This window comes from Cannabis sativa, chromosome 1 (genome assembly GCF_029168945.1).
Source record: "Cannabis sativa cultivar Pink pepper isolate KNU-18-1 chromosome 1, ASM2916894v1, whole genome shotgun sequence".
In the NCBI taxonomy this organism is placed as follows: domain Eukaryota; kingdom Viridiplantae; phylum Streptophyta; class Magnoliopsida; order Rosales; family Cannabaceae; genus Cannabis; species Cannabis sativa.
In genome coordinates, this window is record NC_083601.1 from 41,088 (window position 1) to 63,580 (window position 22,493).

Consider the following 22,493-nt stretch of genomic DNA (forward strand, 5'->3'; position numbering starts at 1 on the left):
CTTACCACGGAAAGAGTGTTTGAGGGTTTAAATCCATAATTCTCTGACTTCACGACATCCAATTCCTAATTTGACTAATACATTATGAACTGTCAAATCATCAGTAAAAGACAAATCTAGTCTCACCAAACGCCTACATCAAGTGCAGGAACATCATACAGAATAGGTAATCATGTCCTATAATCAAGTTGAGAAATTGTGCAAGACATAGTTTATACAAGCACGACAATGGTGACCTTCTTTCTATACTATTATTTATAAATATTCCCAAAAATGTAGGGGAAAGGGAGATCGAATCATTGCATCTCTATAACACAATCCAGGAATAAAAATAGCTCGTCGACTAAAACTCATTAATACCCAACCACATAAAAAATCCTCTACCTTAATTTGCATTAATTATTCAATACTTTGTGAATGAATTGTTGTCAAAAATCTCAATCAACACTATATATTATTCTTGTCTCTATACCATGAAGTGTCTTTTGTTTTGTTTCGTTGTTGGTTTGTTTTCTTTGTTATTGAGCCATCAAGTCGTTGTAAGTGGTTTGAAATAATATGTTCTTTGTCGTTGAAGGGGTTGTTAGTGGTGCAGTAATGTACCTTGCACTATAGTTGAGTACTCAAGCTAAGGGGTTGAATGAACTTGGTGCATTAATTTCTACTATTGTGTTTTTTGAGCGGTGGATGAAACTGAATATAAGTTTGTTTAAGATTAATTTTGATGTTGTAAGCTTTTTCATCTGATGTTATTTCTGTTTCTTTTATCAAACGATCTGGTAATCAGGGGGCGATTAGTTGGCTCGTTTTTCTTATTCTAATTCCAGTCGTGTTTCTAACAGAGGAGGTGTCTCGAATGGGTTAGTTGATTGCTATTAATAAAATTGCATGATTTCTTTTAAAATTATTAAGTTGTTTATACATGAATTACTTTTAAGTTTTTTTTAATGTTCTTATAAACTAAGATTAATTTTATAAAATGGAAATTTTTAAAAATATTTTTATTTTATTTACAATTTTACGATTTAAATTTTTTTATTACAAAGATACTCTTATAAAGTTTTAAAAATTACAAAAATACACTTTGCTCAACAAAATGTAAAAAAAAAGAGAAATGTAAATAAATGGCCCTATTTCTAACTCTATAAATAGTTAATGTCCATTTTTTAAAATAATAAAGCAAATGTCCTTTTTTACTTTTTAATACCTAAAATACCCTTCATTATATAAAAGGTATTATATGTTTTATTCCTTTAATAAAAATTATGAAAAACAATAAATGAAAACCTCTCTACTGAATTTTTGTCAACTATTTTTTCATCATATAAAATGTATAATATATTTTATTCTTTTAGATTTTGATGCTGTTGTTGTTGTCTAATATGTTATTTAACCATATAATTAATTTTTTATTAATATATCGTATGATATACAAACAATATACCTTAAACCAATATACATATATCACAAACTTAAACTAATATACTATTAAATGAATTGTTTTCCACAATATACAGTAGCATACAAAAACTATATACCACAATCATAAGCAGATATACCATAGTCAAAAATTAATATACCACCTGCTGGAAATATTTTACCAGGATCTAGATTTACTACCATGTATGTTTCATTAACATCCTAATATGAATTCTAAAACAATGAAATAAATACATATAAAGTTTAGGAAACCTTACATTGGGTGCAGCGGAATATAATGACTACTTCCGTTCAGATCTCTAGCCCTTGATTCCTTTCTGTAGTAGAGCATCACCAAGATCTGAACCTGGATCTCTTTCTCTCATTCCTTTGATGCTTATTCTTCTTCTTGTTGTTTGGAATCTCCTACAGTCTTACACACTATGATTGAGATACCACTTGATGTGTGTGGGCACTCACTCATTCATTCAAGGTTCGAAAAATTGAAGAGGAAAAGAGAAGAAGAAGTGGCGGCTAGGGTAAATAGAAAGAGGCTCATTTTTCATCTGACAAAGTTAAGTTTGAATGAGAGCCATCACTATCTATTTATAGGTAACCACCTAGGTTTAGGTTAGAATTATTTGGCATTAAAATAATAGAAAAATAAATAGTAAAATCACACTAAGTGACCAGCCCTAGAATGGATAATGGGCCCACTTTGCAATTTTGCCATTTTGTCATTTTTCCATCCCATTTTCTCAAAAACGCCAATTTTCTAATTTAACCATTTAAATGCCAATTCTAATTATTTAATAACTAAAAATTAATTATTAAATAATATTGTCATTTAATATATTTATTAATTAGACATATAAACTCTCTTAATTAATAAATAAACCTAGAATCTCTTTTCTTTACAATTTCGCCCTTGCTTAGTGAAAATTCATAAATTAGACATAGTCTAACTTTAGAATTATAATTGATTAATCAAAATCAATTAACTGAATCTTACAAGCAGTATGGTCTTAACTAGTATGGGGACCATGGGTCTATATATCCGAGCTTCCAATAAGCAGATCAAGAATTTATATCTTAAATTCACTGACTTATTAATTCTTCGTTGAATCCACGCATAGAACTTAGAATTGCACTCTCAGTATATAGAACACTCTGTAAGTTCTACCATATAGACACGTCATTAGTTATTCATTGTTATAATCCTAATTTGATCAACGATCCTCTATATAGATGATCTACACTGTAAAGGGATTAGATTACCGTAACACCCTACAATGTATTTTATCCTTAAAACACTTAATTCCGTATAAATGATATTTCAGCTAAGTGAAATGAGTACTCCACCATTTATTTTCGTTTGGTCAAGCTAGAAGGAAATCATCCTTTACTTTCTATTTGTCAGATAGAAGCTATAGATTCTATATTTATGTTAGCGCTCCCACTCAATTGCATTATTATGTTCCCAAAATGTACATATCACCCTGACCCAAAAGTAGGCTTAACTAACAAATCAAAGAACTGTTGGAATTTATTTTACCAGGATCTTAGATCTACTCACAAGTATGTTTATTAACATCCTAAATAAGAACTTTCTAAAACGATAAATTAAACACATATAAAGTTTAAGAAACCTTACATTGGGTGCATCGGAATTAAATGACTCCTTCCGTTCAGATATCTAACCCTTGAATCCTTTCTGTAGCAGAGTATTATCAAGATCTGAACCTGGATCTCTTTCTCTGAATCCTTGATGCTGAATCTCCTTTGCTGATGATCTTTCTTCACGATCTTCCCCACTATGATTGAGGTATTGCTTGCTGTGTGTGGGCACTACTCTAATCACTAAGGTAGGTTCGAAATATGAAGGAAGAAGAGAGAGAGAGAGAGTGGCGGCTAGAGAAGAGAGAGGAGGCTCAGTTTTTTCTGATTCAGAAAAAGTGAAGTGTAATTTTCCTGAAGCCTTCACTATCTATTTATAGCATTCCACTAGGGGTTAGGTTTGAATTATTTGGCATTAAAATAATGAAAATATCAACTTAAAAAGCCTACAAAGGTGGCCGGCCATGGCTTAGTGGACTGGGCCTTGCTTTTTGCAATTTTGCAATTTTAACACCTTTTGTATCTGATTTTCTCAAAAATGCTAATTTCCTAATTCAACCATTTAAATGCCAATTCTAACTATTTAATAACTATAAATAATTATTAAATAATATTGTCATTTATCATATTTATTAATTGAACCATACAAAGTATCATAATTAACAAATATGCCCCTATTAACTCTTTCTTTACAATTTCGCCCTTACTTAGTGAAAATTTCACAAATAGACATAGTCTAATTTGTGAATTATAATTGATTAATCAAAACCAATTACATGAGTCTTACAAACAATATTATCTCAACTAGTGGGGGGACCATGGGTCTATATAACCGAGCTTCCAATAAGTAGATCAAGAATTTAGCACTAAAATTCACTAACTTATTAATTCTTCGTTGAATCCACGCATAGAACTTAGATTTGCACTCTCAGTATATAGAATGCTCTATATGTTCCACCATATAGACACATCATTAGTTATCCATTGTTATAATCCTAATGTGATCAATGATCCTCTATATGAATGATCTACACAGTAAAGAGATTAGATTACCGTAACACCCTACTATGTATTTTATCCTTAAAACACTTGACCCCGTATAAATGATATTTCAGCTTATGTGAAATGAGATCTCCACCATTTATTTTTGTTTGGTCAAGCTCGAAGGAGATCATCCTTTGCTTACTATTCGCCAGATAGAAGCTATAGATTCCATGTTTATGCTAGCGCTCCCACTCAATTGCACTACCGTGTTCCCAAAAAGTACGTATCACCCTGACCTAAAAGTAGGCTTAACTAACAATTCAAGGAACACGAATAGCCTTTCAAGATTGAGCCTAATCATAACAGGATTAAGATCATTTGATCTAGGATCAACTTGGCGATATTGACTTGAATAGATTTTACGGTAAATTTAATTAAATCTAAGTCAAAGTTTAATATCGGTCTCTTCCGATGCATACTCCATGCATCCAACCTGAGCTTTACTTTAACTAATATTCTGGAAAGAACATAGTATTTCTCCAAATACAAGTAAACTCTTGTTGTAGATTATCATATCAGTAAAACCCTGTGTCTGATAAATCTAGGAAACTTTATTCACATAGTTATGTTTACTTTCCAATGTGATGACAGCACAATAAACATGATCAAGTATGTGAAAAGGGTTTAAGATGAATTTATAAATCAAATAGACAAGCAATTGATAAAGTGAACTAAAACATACACAAATGAATGAAAAATACTTCTGTTTCTTTATTGATGTTGAATAAAATAGATTACATTGAAATGGAGTTTTATTTAGGGCATAAAACCTAACAAGAACATGTATAATACTCTTGAGATCGAACCTAAACATATTAGGATTAAGATCATTTGATCTAGGATCAACGAGTGATATTGAATTGAATAGATATTACGGTAAATTTTAATATATCTAATCAAAGTTCAATATCGGTCCCTTCCAATGTATACTCCATACATCCGATACTGGTAAACTTTACCAATGCCCTGGAAAGGACATAACACTTATCCAAGGTGTAAGAATACCTATCGCTGATTATACCATGTCAGTCTAAATCCAGTGTTCTGACAAATCAGGGAATAAACTTTCGAACATATAATTAAGATTATATTCCACTGTGCTGACAACACTATAACCATTAACAAATTCATATGTTCTGGACTTAAATAAAATTCATACATTATGTATATATAATCGTGAAATAAATCATGTGAACCATGCAACATAAAATGTTATTTCTGATCTTTATTAATAAGTAAATCTGATTATATTGAAATGAGTTTTATTTAGGGCATAAAACCCAACACCACCAGCATAGTGAAAAAAAAATATACAAAAAACTTAATTTAATATTCTACAAGTTTTTTTTTCTTGTTCTTTCCTTCATGAAATACCAATGAACATAAAATCAATATACCTCAGTCAAATATAACTATACCTCATACTTAAATTAATATTTAATAGTTTTTTTTTCTTTATATCCTTCACGATATACATATCACATACAAACGATATACCTTAGACCAATATAAATATACCATAAACTTAAACTAATATACTAGTAAATAATTTTTTTCCACAATATATAATAGCATATAAAAACTATATTCTGCAATCATAAGCATAAATACTATAGTGAAAAATTAATATACCACCAATATAGTGAAAAATATATATATACTAAAAACTTATTTAATATTCCACATGTTTTTTTTTTCTTTTTCTTTCCTTCATGATATTTTTTTTTTGAAAGAACAACAAGTTCATTAAGCAGAAAAATAGATGGGAATCACAGGGGGAAGTCCCTCCCCTTGATACAAAATATGTTGTTCATAGGCGACTCTAGCGCCCTTGGCCACCCCATCAGCCAGAGTGTTTAAACTACGGTTAATATAAAAAAACTTACACACTAAAAAGTTCTTTAAGACTTTAACAATAGAAAAATAGATATTAGAGGACTTCCACTCAGGAGGTCTATCTTCAGTAGTAAGAGCCTTGACAGCTACCAAGGAATCTGAGAGAATGTGAACTTCTTTCTTTCATGATATACTAATGAACATAAAGATAATATTTCCTAGTGAAATATAACTATACCTCAAACTTAAACTAATATTCCATATTTTTTAATTTCCGTCTTTCGTTCATTATATACCATAGCACATTAAAATAATATACTACAATCTTAAACTAATATACTACCTTTCAGTTATTTCAAAATATATATATATATATATACTACCTTTCAGTTTTTTTTAATATATTATTGCACATAAAAACGATATATTACTGTGCAAAATAACTATACCAAAGACTTAATTATTCAAGGTTATAATTGTAATTTTATCATCAAATTTTTAACTAAAAGGACATTTTGTTAATTTTTTTTTTTAAAAAGGGACATTTATTAACTTAATTGTTAGATTTAGGGCTATTTTGCATGTTTGCCAAAAAAAAAAAAAAAACTAAAAAGCAATGAGAAATCAACCTCAGGATAACTATGAATCAACTATAAAATAACAAAAAATAATTAGAAAAATAACCTCATGACAACTATAATACAAATATAAAATAAAACAACGAAAAAACGGTTTATTATGTTTTAGAAGAAGTATTTTTGTAAATAGAAAGTTCAAAGAATAAAAATGATTTTTTTTTAATGTTGATGTAATTTTATAATTTTTTTTTTAATTTTTATGGTATGCAAATTTTTCTTAGTAGAAATAAGTGTTAAACTCCCTTTAAAATAACATTAAATTTTTTGTTAAATAAGATAGATACGGATGAAAAATTTAAGATGTGTCAATACTATCAATCAAGTCGTAACTCTTTTCTTTCCCCCCCCCCCCCAACACAAAAAAAAAAACAACATATACAAATATTGAAAAATTTTGTTACCAAAATTTGTGATGAATTTAGGTGTCGTTTAGTAACACTTTTGTTTTTTAATTTTTTAATCATAAAATGAAAGTAAAATTTTTATTTTTAGAAAATAAAAATGCCTTCTGTAACCACTTTTATTTTTTAATTTTTGAAAATAGAAAATAAAAGTGTGTTTTGTAAAATTTATTTTTATTTTTTGATTTTATTTACGTCAGGTCTAGGTCCGGGGTCGGATTTGGGTTCAAATTAGAGGTCGGGTTCAGCGCCAGGGCCGTGGGGGAATTTGGGTCCGGGTTTGATCGAAGTCCAAGATATTGATTAAGAAAAAAAACTGTTTAAAAAAATATTGAAAGTGATTTTTTTTATTTTTAAAATTTTGATTCTCAACTAAAAAATTGAAAAGTAAAAATAGTTTTATATAACATGTTTTTGAAATATATTTTCACTTTTTCAATTTTAAAAACAGAAAACTGATTAAAAAAATGTTACCAAACGAAAGTAACCATTTCCCCGATGTCCAAACAAAACCCGAAAAAAAAAACCCCAAATTTCACGCTCGCAAGGGAGGAGTAGGACCCAGGGAATCAGACGGAGAGGACTGCGTGGAATCAGCGGGTGGCGTGGTCAGTAAATTCATCGGTGGAATCAACGGCCGTGATCTACCCCGTTTCGGGCCTTCGTTGATCGAAAGGTAATTACTTTGTCCCTAAATTTAACTAAAAATTAATAAAATAATCAACCTTTTGTTCAGGATATCTTGACCTTTTTTGAAAATTCTTTCTCTGCTCCTTGCCTTGACCAACGAAGAGAGAGGGAGAGTTTAGAGCGAAGGAGACATAAATATGGGGGTGTTGAATTCGAGCAATGGGTATGCGTATCTAATGGTGATTATGGTTTTGGTGGTATTACCTTCAGACACAACAGCGAAAGAGCAATTGACTACTAGAGAATGTGAAGATCTGGGTTTCACAGGCCTTGCTTTGTGTTCTGATTGCAATTCTCTTGCTGAGTATGTCAAGGACCAAGGTTAGGTTTCCCTTTTCTACAATTTTGAATTTTCTTTCTTTCCTACTTTATTTTTTTTTTCTTCTTTTCGATTCAATTACTTGTTTTTGTGATTTTGAAGATTAGGGGTTAATTGAAATCTATTGCATAAACTCCTTCGAGCTTTGTTATGTTTAGAGTATGTTAAATTTGATGCCTAAGATTTACTCATTTCATAACCCAACATTGATAAAAAAATATAATTGAGTGATCCAAAGCAGAAAGTATTGGCTTTAACATAAAAATTAAAGACAGGTGAAACAAGGAGAGCAAATTTTTGATAAGACAAACTTAAATTAGTAAGAATTCATATCCTTATGGTTTATAAATGTTGGTTTTCAGCATGAGTTGTAGAACAATGGATCTGAGGTTTGAGAAGTTAGGTATTCAATTGCAAGAATCTTTGTCTGGCTTTAAAAGATATTGCGGATTCCTAATTGCTTCTTGAGCCAGTGTTTTCATCAGCATAGAGACTTGTGTAACTTGTGTCCAATATTTTGCATATTTCTAAAAAGCTCAATTTTGATTGCAGAACTGGTAGCAGAATGTCTGAAGTGTTGCACGGAAGATTCTAATGATTCTTCCAGCAAGGTATGAATGATGATCTTTTTTCCTCTATTAATTATTAGTTTAGGTATCAAGTGAAACTATGTGTTTGAAGTTTCCTTCCTTGCAAAACTTTAAACTTTAGTTTATAAATGATATGGTTGCCCAACCTGGTTCGTGTTTTGGCTTCCACACAATATGAACTGGTGTTGTAATATGGAAATTTGGAAGTTGGTAGTACTTTTTTAGTTTTACCCTGTGGATAATAGGGTTTTCATTAGCATTTTACAATACACTTGGATTTTATTTTTCTGTGTTTTACAAGAAAGAAAGAATTGCTTAAGGAACTATATTGAACTACAGATAACCTATTCTGGTGCCATATTGGAAGTGTGCATGAGGAAACTGGTGTTCTATCCCGAAATTGTTGGTTTCATCGAAGAAGAGAAGGACCGCTTTCCCTTTGTTAAAGTTCAATACATTTTCAATTCACCACCCAAACTGAACATGCTTGATGATGCTGGCCAACAAAAGGAGACCATAAGGTAAGACCCTTTTCCACAAGCATCAAAGAAACAATCGTATTGGCTTGCCAGAGTCCTGCCACTTTTATATCCTGTCACAGACACATGCATAGAGAAACAGTAAAATGATATAAAAAGAATAGAATGAGAAACCTTAGATGTTGGATTTTCTGAAATTTTGAAGAAAATGGATTAGAAGTGAGAATGATTTGTAGACATTTTAAGCTCAAGGCTTGTATAACTCGAATAAAGGAATTGATTATACATGTTAATGGTTTGCCGAAGTAGTTGAATTTTATTGTTCAAGAGATGTATTCACCCAAACTTACTGTGGAAAATGTTTTGCTGTGTTGCAGAATTGACAATTGGAAGCGTGAACATATTCTGCAGTTCCTGCAAGAGAAGGTTAAGCCTACTTCGGCATCTTGAGTGGTCTTATTCTCAATCCTTTATTAGCTCACATGATAGGAAAGTTTCCAATTCAAATTGGAACTTGAACACTGATATTTGTTAACAGGGGAATGATTTTATTTAATGAACTGACTGCAGATATTTCTATATTTGATAGTTCTTATTGGTATCGTTCGCCATGTTATTGTATTTTCAGCTTGTTGCAAGATGAAATTAGATTGATAAATGGTTTTAGCTCAAGGAGAGAAGCTACTCCATTTTGTAAGATCCATCAAATACTTTTTTCTTTTATTTCGGCTAAATGCAGAAAAGCAAATTTTGGATATGAATCGATCATGATGATGGGTGGGGATGGGAACAATTTTTTGTGCGGGTATCATCATTCATTTATTTATTTTAGATATTATTCAGTATAATTATAAGTTTAATGTTAAATGTAATTCAGCACAAAAGCTTACCATCTCTGCATCTGTAGAGGCAAGGAAGAAAAGAAAATGTACAATAAGAACGTGGTAAAATTTTATGCCCAAGATCAGAAACAGTTAGTCAAATGTTCAGAAATAATCAACCAATAACAATGATGATCGCGCATGCAAACAATTGAAATAAAGCCATCAAAACATGACAGATAACAGTGAGAATAATGCAAAAAGGTTTATTCCGGCGGTTCAAGCATGTGTAGCGCAATACAATTTTTCAAGTCCCAATTCCCTTTCTCCCTCTTTGAACTTGCAAAACTTCCATTTGAACTGGTGGAAAGAGATACACTAGTATATATAGACCAAGTTCGAGTAGTTGCCGCATAAAACTTAACCAAAAGTTGGTTGGTGATTTCGAGAAGTAAATCCAACATAGAACATTGTCTATGTTCGAGTGTCATAGGAGCAAATTGTCAATCGGAGCAAAGAAGCCAAAATCAAATCTTAGTGGAACAAATCCAACCAAGAACGTACTTGTCTCAATTCTTACAAATGCCTCTTGGACAATTTTGATTATGAAAACAAAAATAATAATAAAAAAAAAATCGGACATTTTTAATTTTTTTTTGGTCCGAACTTGAGATTATATATGAGTACAACTGTGTCCATGATAACAGATAAAACACACAATTCAACAACTCTCATCCACATAAGGAAATGACAATATATGGATTAGCGATTGCATTGTCGTATCATTTCTTCTTCAAGAAAAGAAAATGGCAATGACATTGAGCTCAGCCATGCTCGTCGTATCCCAATCCCAATTCCACCACCACTTCCTTCCCTCGTCTCCCTCCTTCGAGCTCACTGAGTCTACCCCAATTCGAACCTCTAATTTCCTCCTGTCTTTCCCAAGTTCCAACCCAGTGCTGAAATGGAGGATCCCACGCCCACTACGGTCCTCATATCTCAAGCTTTATTCGTCGTCCGGAAAACAGACAGTGGAAGTTGCCTCACCGATCGTGGAACCAGCGGACGAAGTTGTCAGGAAATTCTACGGCGGAATCAACGGCCGTGATCTACCCTCCGTGGCCGACCTCATTTCTGATAACTGCGTTTACGAGGACCTCATCTTTTCCCGCCCCTTCGTTGGTCGAAAGGTACTTTATTTCATCATCCCTAGACTAAACTTGAATTGATTTTAACTAATTTTGTTCATAATGTTCAGGATATCCTTGATTTCTTTGAAAGTTTCACCAATTTGATTGACAAGGACCTCCAGTTCGTTATCGATAAAATAACTACTCAGGATTCTTCAGCTGTTGGTGTCACATGGCATTTAGGTATACTGAACTGAATTATATATATATGTATATACCGGTAACACTCTTTGATATGGAAATGATTACCTGCAGAGTGGAAGGGAAAGCCTTTTCCATTTAGTAGAGGCTGCAGCTTTTACCAACTGGAGGTCATCAATGGCAAGAGACTGATAACGTAAGAGTTTCACAGTCTTTCAATACCAAATTTTACAGCGTGGAAAAACATCTTTTAAGTGATTGTCTCTATGAAAGTTTTGTGGTTCATGGTTGGTAAATGCAAATTATTTAAGAAAATGAGTTGTGGTGATTGGAAATAGGTATGGAAGAGACAGTGTTGAACCTGCAATCAAGCCTGGGAAAGCTGCTTTAGTAAGTACATTATTATTATTATTATTATTATTATTACTCTTCTTAAGTACCTATAAGGCTAAACACACTTATATTCACTACTCAAGCTCATTAATTTTTATTTATTTTTAATTTCTAATTTACAGGTGATTATCAGAGGAGTGACTTGGTTACTGCAACAATTTCCCCAGTTAGCAGACCGTTTATGAATAAGTTTTCTATATTAAACTTGGCTGGTGTATATAAATTATAATTATACTTATCTTTGTATTCTCAAACACTGATTAACTAACTTGAAGCTTGACTCATACATCTTCAATGGTAATTAAAAATATGGCACTTCAATTAAACGTGGAAAGGTAAAACCTCAACTTCAAAACCAAACAGAGTACTCTAACCTGTTATTTTGAGTCTCCTATTATAATTTGGAAGACTAGGGATTTCATCAAAAACAATAGTGCTTGGATCGTTGGGAAGCATTCTAAAGTAGAGATTTGGAACTGTTCTTTATCTTGTTCTGATGGCTCCATCATTAGTCCTTCAGATTGCAACCCATACATTAAAGATTCGATTGCAGCTGATGATTTGGTGAGCGATAATGGTTACAAGTGGGATAGAGATTATGTTAACTGTCTTTTTATCCCTAACGTCAGTTTCTCTATTCTCTTGGCTGACTTGACTCTCTTACCAGAGAAGGATAAACTGGTGTGGATGTCCTCCTCTAGTAGGGAGTTCTCTCTGAAGCAGGCTTTTTGGGACCTAAACAAAAATAGATTTCACCTTGAGAAAACCAGTGCTCTGATTAGGAAAACGGATCTTCATGATTGTTTAAAACTTTTTGTGGAAATTGTTTAAGGATTGTCTCCCTTTTCGCTCTAGGCTCTCAGTTATTTTTAACAACCATTGTAGTGATTGTGCTCTTTTTCCAGCTTTGAGGGGAGTGACAATGCAAAGCACTTCTTGTCTGTCTTAATGTCCAGTTACCAAAAGCTTGTGGTTTTCTAGTAGATGGGGAACTTTCATTGATGAAATCCGTTTCCATTATAATGTAGAGGTTGTACAGTGGATCCAAAATCCACATGACTCTCAGGGAGTTTACATTTTGATGGATAAAAAAGAGTTCGTCCTGTTCGATGCTATTCTTTATCAAACAACTCTGGTTTATAAGGAACGAGAATTACCATAAAGGTGGTAAATGGCCTGTTCATGAGATTAAAAGGAAGATTTATGAGGGATTCAATTGGCACTCTAAGGTGTTGGTGATAGGGGGCTCTATTCATTAAGAGGCGCATCAAATTCAGGATAATCATTGGGGGCTACCTAGACCTAGTAGAGTTTAGGTTAATGTTGATTTTGTTAATAAGAATTGTGTTGGGGCGGTTGGGATTGTCGTCTGGAATGGCTGGGATGGTATTCTCGCCCTGTATGTCACTAAAGTCTCGGGTACCTCAGCTCTTCAGGGAGAGTTGGAAGCTGTCAGAATCGGTCTGGAGGTGCTTTTTAAGATGGGAATTTCAGAGGCTTGCATGTTTACTGATTGTCAAAGTGTTGCTGCCACGGTTCAAAAGCTTTCTCCTCCTCATTGGAAGTTTTTCGTTTTTTTAGTATTTTAGAGTCATTTTATGTTGTTAGTTGCTCTGTACAGTGGGTGCCTAGAAATTTAAATAATGTGGTACATGTGTTAGCTAAGTGAGGTTAAACCAAGGCTTGTAAGGGTTTTTTGAGTTTCTGAGAGGTGAGTTTCCACGTGCTCACCAATATTTTATCGTCTTTTAAATAAAGGTTTGGAGGTGTTTTCAGCCAAAAAAAAATAAAAAAATAAATAAAAAATAAAATAAACTTGAGTAAATAAACGTTCTTGGCAAATACTGTACATCCATTAATAAAGTATACCAAAAAGTTTTCGACTTTCATATCACAAAAAGAAAGCACTTAAAAACATTATTTTGTGGACCAATTTAGATTGTTCTTGGAATATGGTATATAAATAAACGAAACAGAGTGTTCACTCGTGGGCAGAATAACGTAAGTTAAATTGTCCTATTTTCATATAGGATAAATATATAATAGTGTTACTATATAGACACTCATATATAATGTTGAGTTTGAAGATAACTGGATATCGAAATTCAAAGTAGTAAGTTGAGTTTGAAGATGTTATAATACCAACTGGGAATCAAAGCATACATTATTTAATTTTTTTTTCACAGAACTTGCAATTAATGCTATCCTATTGGTACAATCAATTCAAACACAACAGTGTTCCGTAAATCAAGTAGTATTCCTGTAATTAATAATCAAGAACTCAAACTCACATGGTCACAAACCTTGCCAAAAGGCCTAGCGGGTGCCAATAAGCCACCTCAGCTATAACCGGCCAAGAAAAAGGCCTTGCCTTTCTTTTTCTCCTCTTCTTCCTATTCTACTAACCCTTCCCACAAAAACAAAGAAAAGTAACAGAGAATGTTACACATATTATACACTGTCACACATCAAAGAAGAAAAAAAAGGTCTTTTCTCTTTTTTCTTTTTCTTTTCTAATTTTTTATTCTATTTTAGTAATTCTAGACTTGGGCGCCCTCAAATGTTTGTCCAAACTGCCAATTAGATGGTGCCACGTTGTTGCTGGTGATAACCCTTCCATCACTAAGAGTGATTTGGAAGGAAAGACTCTGACCATTGAGGTAAGAGTTACTTTGCCAATTCTGACCCCAGTTCCTCGACATGGCTTGCCACCCTGTCTTGGAACCTTTGATTGAGACCGCATGAACATCCCCTGCACCCCCGACGTTGGTGATCAAAACCAAGTTGAAGTAAGAGTGTCCATTCACTGTGAATCTAATTCCACCTTTCTTTACACATGGCACCCTGCAACCAAAGAAAAAAAAATAATCAGCTGAATGTTACAACTTTCTTCATATCATTTACACGAAACAGAATGTTACTAATAAGTATTAACAAACAAAATATTAATATGTTATTACCTTCTGAAAGAGACTGGAACAATTCCAGCTTTGTACTGAGCAATCTGTAAGAAAGCAGGCTCGGCCAAATCAAAGTGCTGAAGAGGAGGGTTGCACCAGCCACCATTGTCGTTGGACAAAGCAAGGTTTGGGGGGCAGAAATTGGTGGCCGTAACGATGAGGCTGCCGGGGAGACACCATCTTGGGTCATTGTTACATTTCATCTCGTAACAAGCCCCACAGCTTAGCCCATTGTTGAACAGAGCTGTGCTTAGTGCTGCAGTGCTTGTCCCGTACCCTTGGCTGTACAAATTTCCATAGCCACAAGCACCTCCTATAAAACAAATAAAAAAACCCAATCTATACATTAATTAGTTTAATTTAATTTGAGTCATTGTAATCTATAGTAAAATTTAATGTAAATGAAATGTAACTTACCCATTGTGCCAGAAGCATCTCCTCCTCCATAAAATGTGGCATGACCAGATTGCCATCCTCCTCCATAGTCACCGTAAGTGCCTCTAAGGCAAAGGTTAAGGACCATAAATAAAAGAGAAAGGGCAGAGAAAGTAGCAATGGCTGCCATTGTGTAATTATTTAATGTGATTTTCTTTTTCTTATTTCTTTGGTTTTGGTTAAAGAAGATAAGAGGTGTTGTGAGCTAGTGTGGTAAGTAAAAGGGGCATAAAGGGTTCCCTTATATAGGGATGAGAGGTAAGATGGTTTGGGAAAGAGTTTGGGTTTTATGTGGGGTAGTGTCTTAGAAAATGACAAGTTACCGGTGTTAGAGAGCCGAAAACCAAAGCCACAAAAAAGGATTTCGTATTTTCAGGTCATTTGCAAGTATCAATGTTGCACATGCAAATGTTCCAAAACGTCTACCAACTGCTAAGCCCAATGACCCTACTTGCACATGCACCATCAACCGTTTTCTTCGTGCTCTTTCTCTAATACCTTATATTATTATACTTTATAATAAGGAAATGAATAAAAAACAATATTTAAGTTGATACTGAAATGCGGCTTATTAGTTAGACGTATGGAAAAATGTCGTTTTTTCTTCTTAATTAGCCCAAAGTTTCGCATATTAGATTACAATTTAATGCCTTTAATTAAGGGAGGGTGGTCCTTGGTTTTTTATTTTACTTTTCAAAGAGTGTATATAGGTCTAATTTGGTGTCCTGTCGAAGATTTGTACCTAACCTATGCAACACAATTATACTCAGCGAAGACTTATTATAGGTATAGGTACATTTTTCCATATGAATTAACTAGTACACATTATTAGTAGTAAAAAAAAAAAACTCTCATGTATATATAATAGTCTTTTAACTCTATAAACTGAACCAATATACAATAGTATTCTATGTTTGCCATCTAAAATAGTATATAGTCTTTTATAAAGCAGATTCACTTTATCTTCTTTATTCATTCATTAAAACCCTATAGAAATAAGTACCGTGATCATATTTTTGTTTGTATAACAAGTCTTGTCCATATATATAAAATAATTCACATCCAACGACAATTAATTATATAATAATTAAAATGATGAGTCATATTAGATTAATCAGGTAGATATGCAGAATCAAATGTCGGTTACTATTAAACAAAGGTTTAGAAAAAAGAAATTAAATAATAATTAGTATATAAAAATCAATGCAGTGATTGTCAACTAGAAATAATTAAGAAGAAGAAGAAGGTGTGCGTGTGGCTTAGTGTTTTCCATGATTGGTAAGTGATTAGAGTACGTGGATGTATAATTTTTTTATACTAAAGAATCTTATTTATTTCTAATTACAATTTTGTTGGTACATGATTTTATTTAATTTAATAAGTTGAAAGCTTTTGGGGATTGGATATGTCATTGAAAGAGTTTGGAGGTGTTTAGTAATGGGCCTACCATGTTAGGAGCACATGCAAAGTCCCGGCCTTAGCGGTCCATGATATTCATGCATCAATATCAAAAAGAAAAAAAATATGGTTATTTTCATCTCTATTTATATTACAAATTTATATGTGAATACTTAATTATATATAGATATACTATAGTTGCTTTTATACTACACCCCATCAAAAAGATGTATCGATGGAACTCCTAACTGTTTCAGTATCTATAAGAATATAAGATATTTTGCAAAATTTTAAGAAATTTGAAAAAAATTTGTAATATAAAAAATTAATATTTAAACTGTCTATTTCACACGCGTATAAAATAAAAAGTTACTCGTGTAAAAAACTCTTTGAACACTGTTTTTGACGTGTTAAATTTTTTCGAAATTTCTCAAAATTTTGTGAAATGTCTTACATAACTATAATGTATACGACCATAAAAAAAAAATCAGACTACGTAATTTTTTGAATACCGAAATAAATTAGGGTGCATCAATACACTTATTTTAAAGGAGTGTATTGTAAAATTTTACATTCTATATATAGATAATATAATAATAATTAAAAAAGCAAAACCTTAATTTCATCTTGGTGTGCGGTGGTAAATGAATCATGCAAATAAGCATCTTTTTTCGTTGATCACTATTATCAATTAGAATTTCGTTCCAAAACAAATCTACAAATTTGTCTCTTCCTTATGAGAGCTTTTGGGTAGAAGGATTTATAGAATCAACAATATCTTTATTATTATTATTATTTGCAAATAAACATATTTCTTTTTCTGTTTTTGTATTTTAGTATGTATTAAAATCAATTGGGTACGGCATTTGCATTATAAATAAAAATTTCTCCTAATAAACAGGGTTGAGTTAAACCCCTCGAGATCGTAAACTGAGTAAATTGATGCCAATGAAAATGTCAGTGCTTATACATGATCAGATCTAAGAATAAGAAAGGCTATTTGTATTTTATAATAGTGTAAAATAAAAACAACAGTGTGATTTGCCTGCACCGAAATTAGGGTTTGAAAGTCAAATTTTATGGCTTATGTACGTCAAGCAACATAAAATTTATTGTCAACTAAATTTTTTTAATACAAAGAAGAAATGATGATCTCGATCGACTAATAATGAAATGAAATGAAAGAGTAGATGATGACTTTACTGTTTGGTTCAAACATATACACAACAAATTAAATCAAAAGCTAATTAAAAAAAATCATACAATAAACAAAACAGTCAGCTCATTTATTTCTATGTTTCCATTTGGCATTACAAGTGTCACCATTCCTTTTCAACAGTTCAACATTTTATATTTATTTATTTAATATTTAGATGCACAACTAGTAATATAGATAGGGCTTAGGGAAGTGGATTTTAAATTTTGATGGGAATATGTTATTTTTGTGTGGTAGGGACTATTACTAAATAATGAAAATGGCTTTCACAAGGGGTTGTCCAGTGGGGTGGGGCAAATATAGAGAAAGACCTATTAAGAAAGGACAGTAGAACATGAAATGGACAAATGGTAAAACGGTCTCGAAAGGGTCAGTTTCAAGTGGGCAGTTTATAACATGGTGTGGTCACGTATATATATATTTATATATATATGTTATGTATTATTTGTATTGTAACCCTTCTTACACATGATGAGTTCTCCAAACATGGTTCTATCCACATCCCCCAACCATTGTATTTATTTATTTATTTATTTTTGAAATGAACCATTGCATTTATTAATGGAGATGAATTAAGTGTTTGTTCTAATTTTTTTTTGAATGAAATTCATCTTTATTAAACTTGAACTTCAGTAACTACATTAGGAAGCAACTCAGTTGTGACATCTCCCAAACTGAAAACACAATCACGATAAGAACTAGAAGCTCTTACAAAAGCATGAGCAACTAAGTTCGCTGACCGTTTAACGAAAAAAAATAGAAACATTTCTCATAGCAGCAAGCATTTTCTTACAATCTTTAATAACTAAACCAAATAAAGAAATCATATCAATGGAACTGCGAGTAGCTTGAACTACTACTAGGCTGTCAGATTTCAAGACAACATGATGCCAAGAGAGGGTCTTTAACCAACTAAGAGCTTCTCTCACACCCATTGCTTCGGCTAAAGAAGGATCCACATTGCCTTGTTTAAGGACGGTACGACCATGAAGTGTTTGTTCTAATTAGATCAAAGCCTTCTGTATTTTTTTGGGCTACAATTTGAAATTGTATTTTTGACACTGATTTAAATTAATTATTTTTTTAAATCGTGTCGAAGATTTTTGATGTAACTTATTAATGAATATGAGTACGTAAATATGATCAATTGGGATGATAATATATAAAAATACATACTTCATCACACAAAAAGTAATAAGCCACACTTTACCCTCCTTGTATTTGTATATATATAATTATATATCGCTCAATATTGTTATATAAATCGGTTGACTTGTCAATCATATTGTTAACTCAATTAGGTCAGTTTCTAGTGTTGAAGTCCTATCAATTCATTCATATTTATATTTGCCACGATGATATATTAGGATGAGTTTATCCATTATACTGTGCGTCATTGTCCATTTTTGTAGTTTGGAGAGAGAGAGAACAAATTTATAGCCATTCAATTTGGTAATGTTGGTGTACATAGGCTAGCTACTACAAAACCCTGGCCTTGTTAATTTGTTCTTGTTAGAATATGAATTTATAGTATAATAGCATTAGTATGCAAATGTAACGAATTTTAAAACATTTGTAGCTAAATAAAAGGTCGAATATATGAATGTTATATTATTTTATAATATAACAAGTATAGGTTCCTCAAAAAAAAAAAATATAGATTAAAATATATGGTAAATAAAGGTGTAACTTATACTTTTGTAACTTACTACTACAAAAAATTGTTACTTTTAATGACAACTTTTTAGTCACAACATAGTTTTTTTGTATGGAAATTTTTATTAATATAAGTATAACATATAAAAATTACATAAAAGACTTTAATTAATTAAATAGGCATTTAATAGCGTGACACATCATCACCCCTACCGTAATACCAAAAAAATTGCATAACAGAGTCCAAAAATGAAACATGCCATCTCGATCTATGAACACGCCATATCGTTCAACAAATTACGGAGTTTGATCCTCAAAACAACGCGTAAAACACAAACACCAAAACGAAACCTATAAATTTACTTTTTTGGGATTCAAAATCACAGCTCCAATCATTCTTTAAAAAAAAAAACCATTGACGAACAAAAAAAGCTTCGTTCACAAAACACCAATCAAGCATTCATAACCAAAGTCGTTTCTCAAACAACAAACAAGGTCTACAAAATCGATTCACTATGATTGCAAAAGAGATCAAAGTCACAATTCGAAGCCATTCTCACAAAAAAAAAAGCTTCGGTCACAATCACCATGTAACACCCTAACTAACTTAGGCGTATTACGTGATTTTTAAACGTACTGTGCAGCTCGTTGCTAATCAACGAGGTTTATGGAAAAACGTGATTAATTAAAATTTTGCTTTTTAATTAAACTTATAAAACAGTATTACAAAAGACTCGGGATCCCGATTATAAAAATATTTACAAAAAGTTTAACTGTTTAACTGTTACATAAAAATAAAGGTCGTCTAACGACCTGTTACAAAATCAGCCTTGCTGTCCCGAGGATCGTACGCTCCAGGCCTAACCGCCCCGACATGTACAATCTCATAAGCTCGCTCACGGTCCATCAGCTATAGCCTTGCCTTTACCTACACATGAACGTAAACTGTGAGTCGACAGACTCAGCAAGAAAAGCATAATAATATCATACATAATTCTAACTGCCGTGTCCAACACGATACTGAGTCCCACTACTGCCATGTCCAACATGGTACTGAGCCACTACTGCCATGTCCAACATGGTACTGAGTTATGAACGTTCATAGGGACGGTACTATTGACAAGTATCCTCCTGATCGGTCGAACCGGTCATACTCCGCCGTCGGTCATACTCCGGCTGTGTACCGACGGGATAGGTCAATAGCACGGAACCACCAACCAAATGTCGGCTGATCGGTCGAACCGGTCATACTCCGCCGTCGGTCATACTCCAGCCTGTACCGACGTGACAGGGTTGGATGGTTCGAAGCCTATATACATAACTAATGTAATCTAACAGGCTTCCTACATGCACGCTAAACATGTAATCTACATATGCATACTGTTATACTACTCTTACCTGGATTCCGATTTCAGGTGTGCCAACCCGACCGGAACCGAAGCCGAGCGGCGGACATCGGCTCCTAAACCATAAAAATCACAACGCTATAAGTGACACGCTAAATCATTTCCTGGGGACTTAAACTAGGAACTAAAAGTTTCCCTATCGATAAAAAGCATGACAATACCCCTAAAAACATAAAAACGAGGAAAACTAGGGTTTCTGAAAATTCCCCAACCCAGACAGGCTGCCCAACCGAATTCCGGTTCGGGAATTACCGGACACCCATCCGAATTCCGTTGCACAACCGAATTCCTGGCTCGCAGAATTTTTCAAAAATTCCTAACTTGATCAATTCTAACCCAAATCATGCAAGATCTTCCGGACACACGTTCTATATGCCCCAAATAACCATTCAAAGGCAACAAAATCACCCAGAACTCACAGAATCACAAAACACCATTAAAGACCAAGCTTTGAGTTCCAAAACTCAAACTTGGTTAGAATCCACTAACATGCAATCAAGCTAGATCAAACCTACATAAATATGCATAACTAAGCCTCTGAAAATGACAATAATCAACCACAGCAAGTAATTTACAGATTTAACATATATTTTCAAAATTCATGCTCTTGAACTAAAAAAACTCCCAAAACTTGATTCCAAGTAATCATCATGCATACACTAGCTCTAAATTACTTAAAAATAGCAAGATTAAACTTTAGAAAACAACAACAAATCACAGCAGCAAGAACTTCAAATTAACATGCATTTACTCAACTTTTTCATCAAAACTCAAGAAATTAAAGAAGGGAGAAGATGAGCTAACCTAGCTTGCAAAGGACCTTAAGATGAGATGAATCAACAAGTAAAAATCAATGAAGAATTCAGCTCCTTGCTGCCCAAAGCTTCAGCCGAAATAGAGAGAGAAATGGAGAGTTTCTTTTTCAAAATTTTCTATTTTCTACACTTAGCATTTTTGTAAAAATTTGGAATAAAGCATATACACATAACATAAATCCAATTCAGCCAATTAAACACTCAAATATTATTTATTTTTCAAATAAAAAGGCCACTAAAAGACAAAACACTAATGGGGCAAAAAGACCATTTTGCCCCTCCACCATAAAATCACATAAATCGTACTAAAGGAGTATTTTTGGGAAATTCTAAATTCCCGGCCATTCCCGACATTCCCAATGTCTAAAACCCGTCCCCAAACTACTAACATACTAAATTGTGATTTCTACTGAGCCAAACGCCGAGTTCCAAAATACCGGGCACCGGAAATGCAAAATATGAAAGCTACTAAATAACATAACATGCATTTCTGAATTCCATAAATAACAGTAATAAATTATTTAAATAGCTATAAATAATTTCATAATTAATCATAAACAACTGCTAATTTCCAAATTAACTAAGCGGGCTTTACAACTATTCCCCCCTTAAAAGGATTTCGTCCCCGAAATCTAACCTGAATAACTCTGGATAATGAGCTCTCATATCTGACTCTAGCTCCCAGGTGGCTTCTTCCACCTTACTGTTTCTCCAGAGAACCTTGACCAATGCTATGGTCTTATTCCGAAGGACTTTATCCTTTCTATCCAGGATCTGCACTGGCTGTTCCTCATAAGTCATGTCTGGCTGAAGCTGAAGACTCTCATAACTGAGTATATGAGAGGGGTCTGAAACGTATTTTCTCAACATTGAGACATGGAATACGTTGTGAACTGCTGATAAGGCTGGAGGCAATGCTAACCGATATGCCACTTGACCTATCTTCTCGAGAATCTCGAAAGGTCCTGTAAATCTAGGGCATAACTTGCCTCTTTTCCCGAAACGTTTAATCCCCTTCATCGGAGATAC

General features: G+C 33.0%; 3 protein-coding genes across 4 annotated transcripts; 2 read left to right on the plus strand and 1 right to left on the minus strand.

Moving 5' to 3' along the window:
• The first annotated feature begins 7,432 nt into the window (after positions 1 to 7,432).
• On the plus strand, positions 7,433 to 9,790 carry LOC115707251 (uncharacterized). 2 transcript variants are annotated; one of them, XM_030635146.2, is made up of 5 exons: positions 7,433 to 7,631; positions 7,748 to 7,966; positions 8,517 to 8,575; positions 8,894 to 9,075; positions 9,411 to 9,790. In XM_030635146.2, the coding sequence occupies exons 2-5, from the start codon at positions 7,783 to 7,785 to the stop codon at positions 9,481 to 9,483; spliced, it is 498 nt and encodes a 165-aa protein (XP_030491006.1). In that variant the 5' UTR covers positions 7,433 to 7,631; positions 7,748 to 7,782; the 3' UTR covers positions 9,484 to 9,790. The 2 variants fall into 2 exon arrangements, with proteins under 2 accessions (XP_030491006.1, XP_030491005.1); XM_030635145.2 differs by having other exon boundaries at positions 7,444 to 7,631; positions 7,692 to 7,966.
• Positions 9,791 to 10,496: 706 nt separating this feature from the next.
• On the plus strand, positions 10,497 to 11,864 carry LOC115705027 (uncharacterized). The gene is made up of 5 exons (XM_030632261.2): positions 10,497 to 11,044; positions 11,113 to 11,227; positions 11,300 to 11,381; positions 11,524 to 11,575; positions 11,701 to 11,864. Exons 1-5 carry the CDS (start codon positions 10,661 to 10,663, stop codon positions 11,761 to 11,763), a joined length of 696 nt encoding a protein of 231 aa, XP_030488121.1. The 5' UTR covers positions 10,497 to 10,660; the 3' UTR covers positions 11,764 to 11,864.
• A 1,949-nt stretch (positions 11,865 to 13,813) lies between these two features.
• Positions 13,814 to 15,188, minus strand: LOC115705026 (expansin-A8). Its single transcript, XM_030632260.2, has 3 exons — positions 14,956 to 15,188; positions 14,539 to 14,851; positions 13,814 to 14,422 (listed from the first exon to the last, which is right to left on the minus strand). Exons 1-3 carry the CDS (start codon positions 15,101 to 15,103, stop codon positions 14,119 to 14,121), a joined length of 765 nt encoding a protein of 254 aa, XP_030488120.1. The 5' UTR covers positions 15,104 to 15,188; the 3' UTR covers positions 13,814 to 14,118.
• Between the last annotated feature and the right edge of the window lie 7,305 nt (positions 15,189 to 22,493).

Excerpts from the sequence above, each read along its gene's own strand:
- LOC115707251 (XM_030635146.2), top strand. The coding sequence starts at position 7,783 with ATGGGGGTGTTGAATTCGAGCAATGGGTATGCGTATCTAATGGTGATT. Across the intron at positions 7,967-8,516 it reads TGAGTATGTCAAGGACCAAG|AACTGGTAGCAGAATGTCTG; the intron begins GTTAGGTTTCCC and ends TTTTGATTGCAG. Across the intron at positions 9,076-9,410 it reads CAACAAAAGGAGACCATAAG|AATTGACAATTGGAAGCGTG; the intron begins GTAAGACCCTTT and ends GCTGTGTTGCAG.
- LOC115705027 (XM_030632261.2), top strand. The coding sequence starts at position 10,661 with ATGGCAATGACATTGAGCTCAGCCATGCTCGTCGTATCCCAATCCCAA. Across the intron at positions 11,228-11,299 it reads TGGTGTCACATGGCATTTAG|AGTGGAAGGGAAAGCCTTTT; the intron begins GTATACTGAACT and ends GATTACCTGCAG. Across the intron at positions 11,576-11,700 it reads AGCCTGGGAAAGCTGCTTTA|GTGATTATCAGAGGAGTGAC; the intron begins GTAAGTACATTA and ends TCTAATTTACAG.
- LOC115705026 (XM_030632260.2), bottom strand. The coding sequence starts at position 15,103 with ATGGCAGCCATTGCTACTTTCTCTGCCCTTTCTCTTTTATTTATGGTC. Across the intron at positions 14,852-14,955 it reads AGATGCTTCTGGCACAATGG|GAGGTGCTTGTGGCTATGGA; the intron begins GTAAGTTACATT and ends TTTGTTTTATAG. Across the intron at positions 14,423-14,538 it reads GTTCCAGTCTCTTTCAGAAG|GGTGCCATGTGTAAAGAAAG; the intron begins GTAATAACATAT and ends CTTTGGTTGCAG.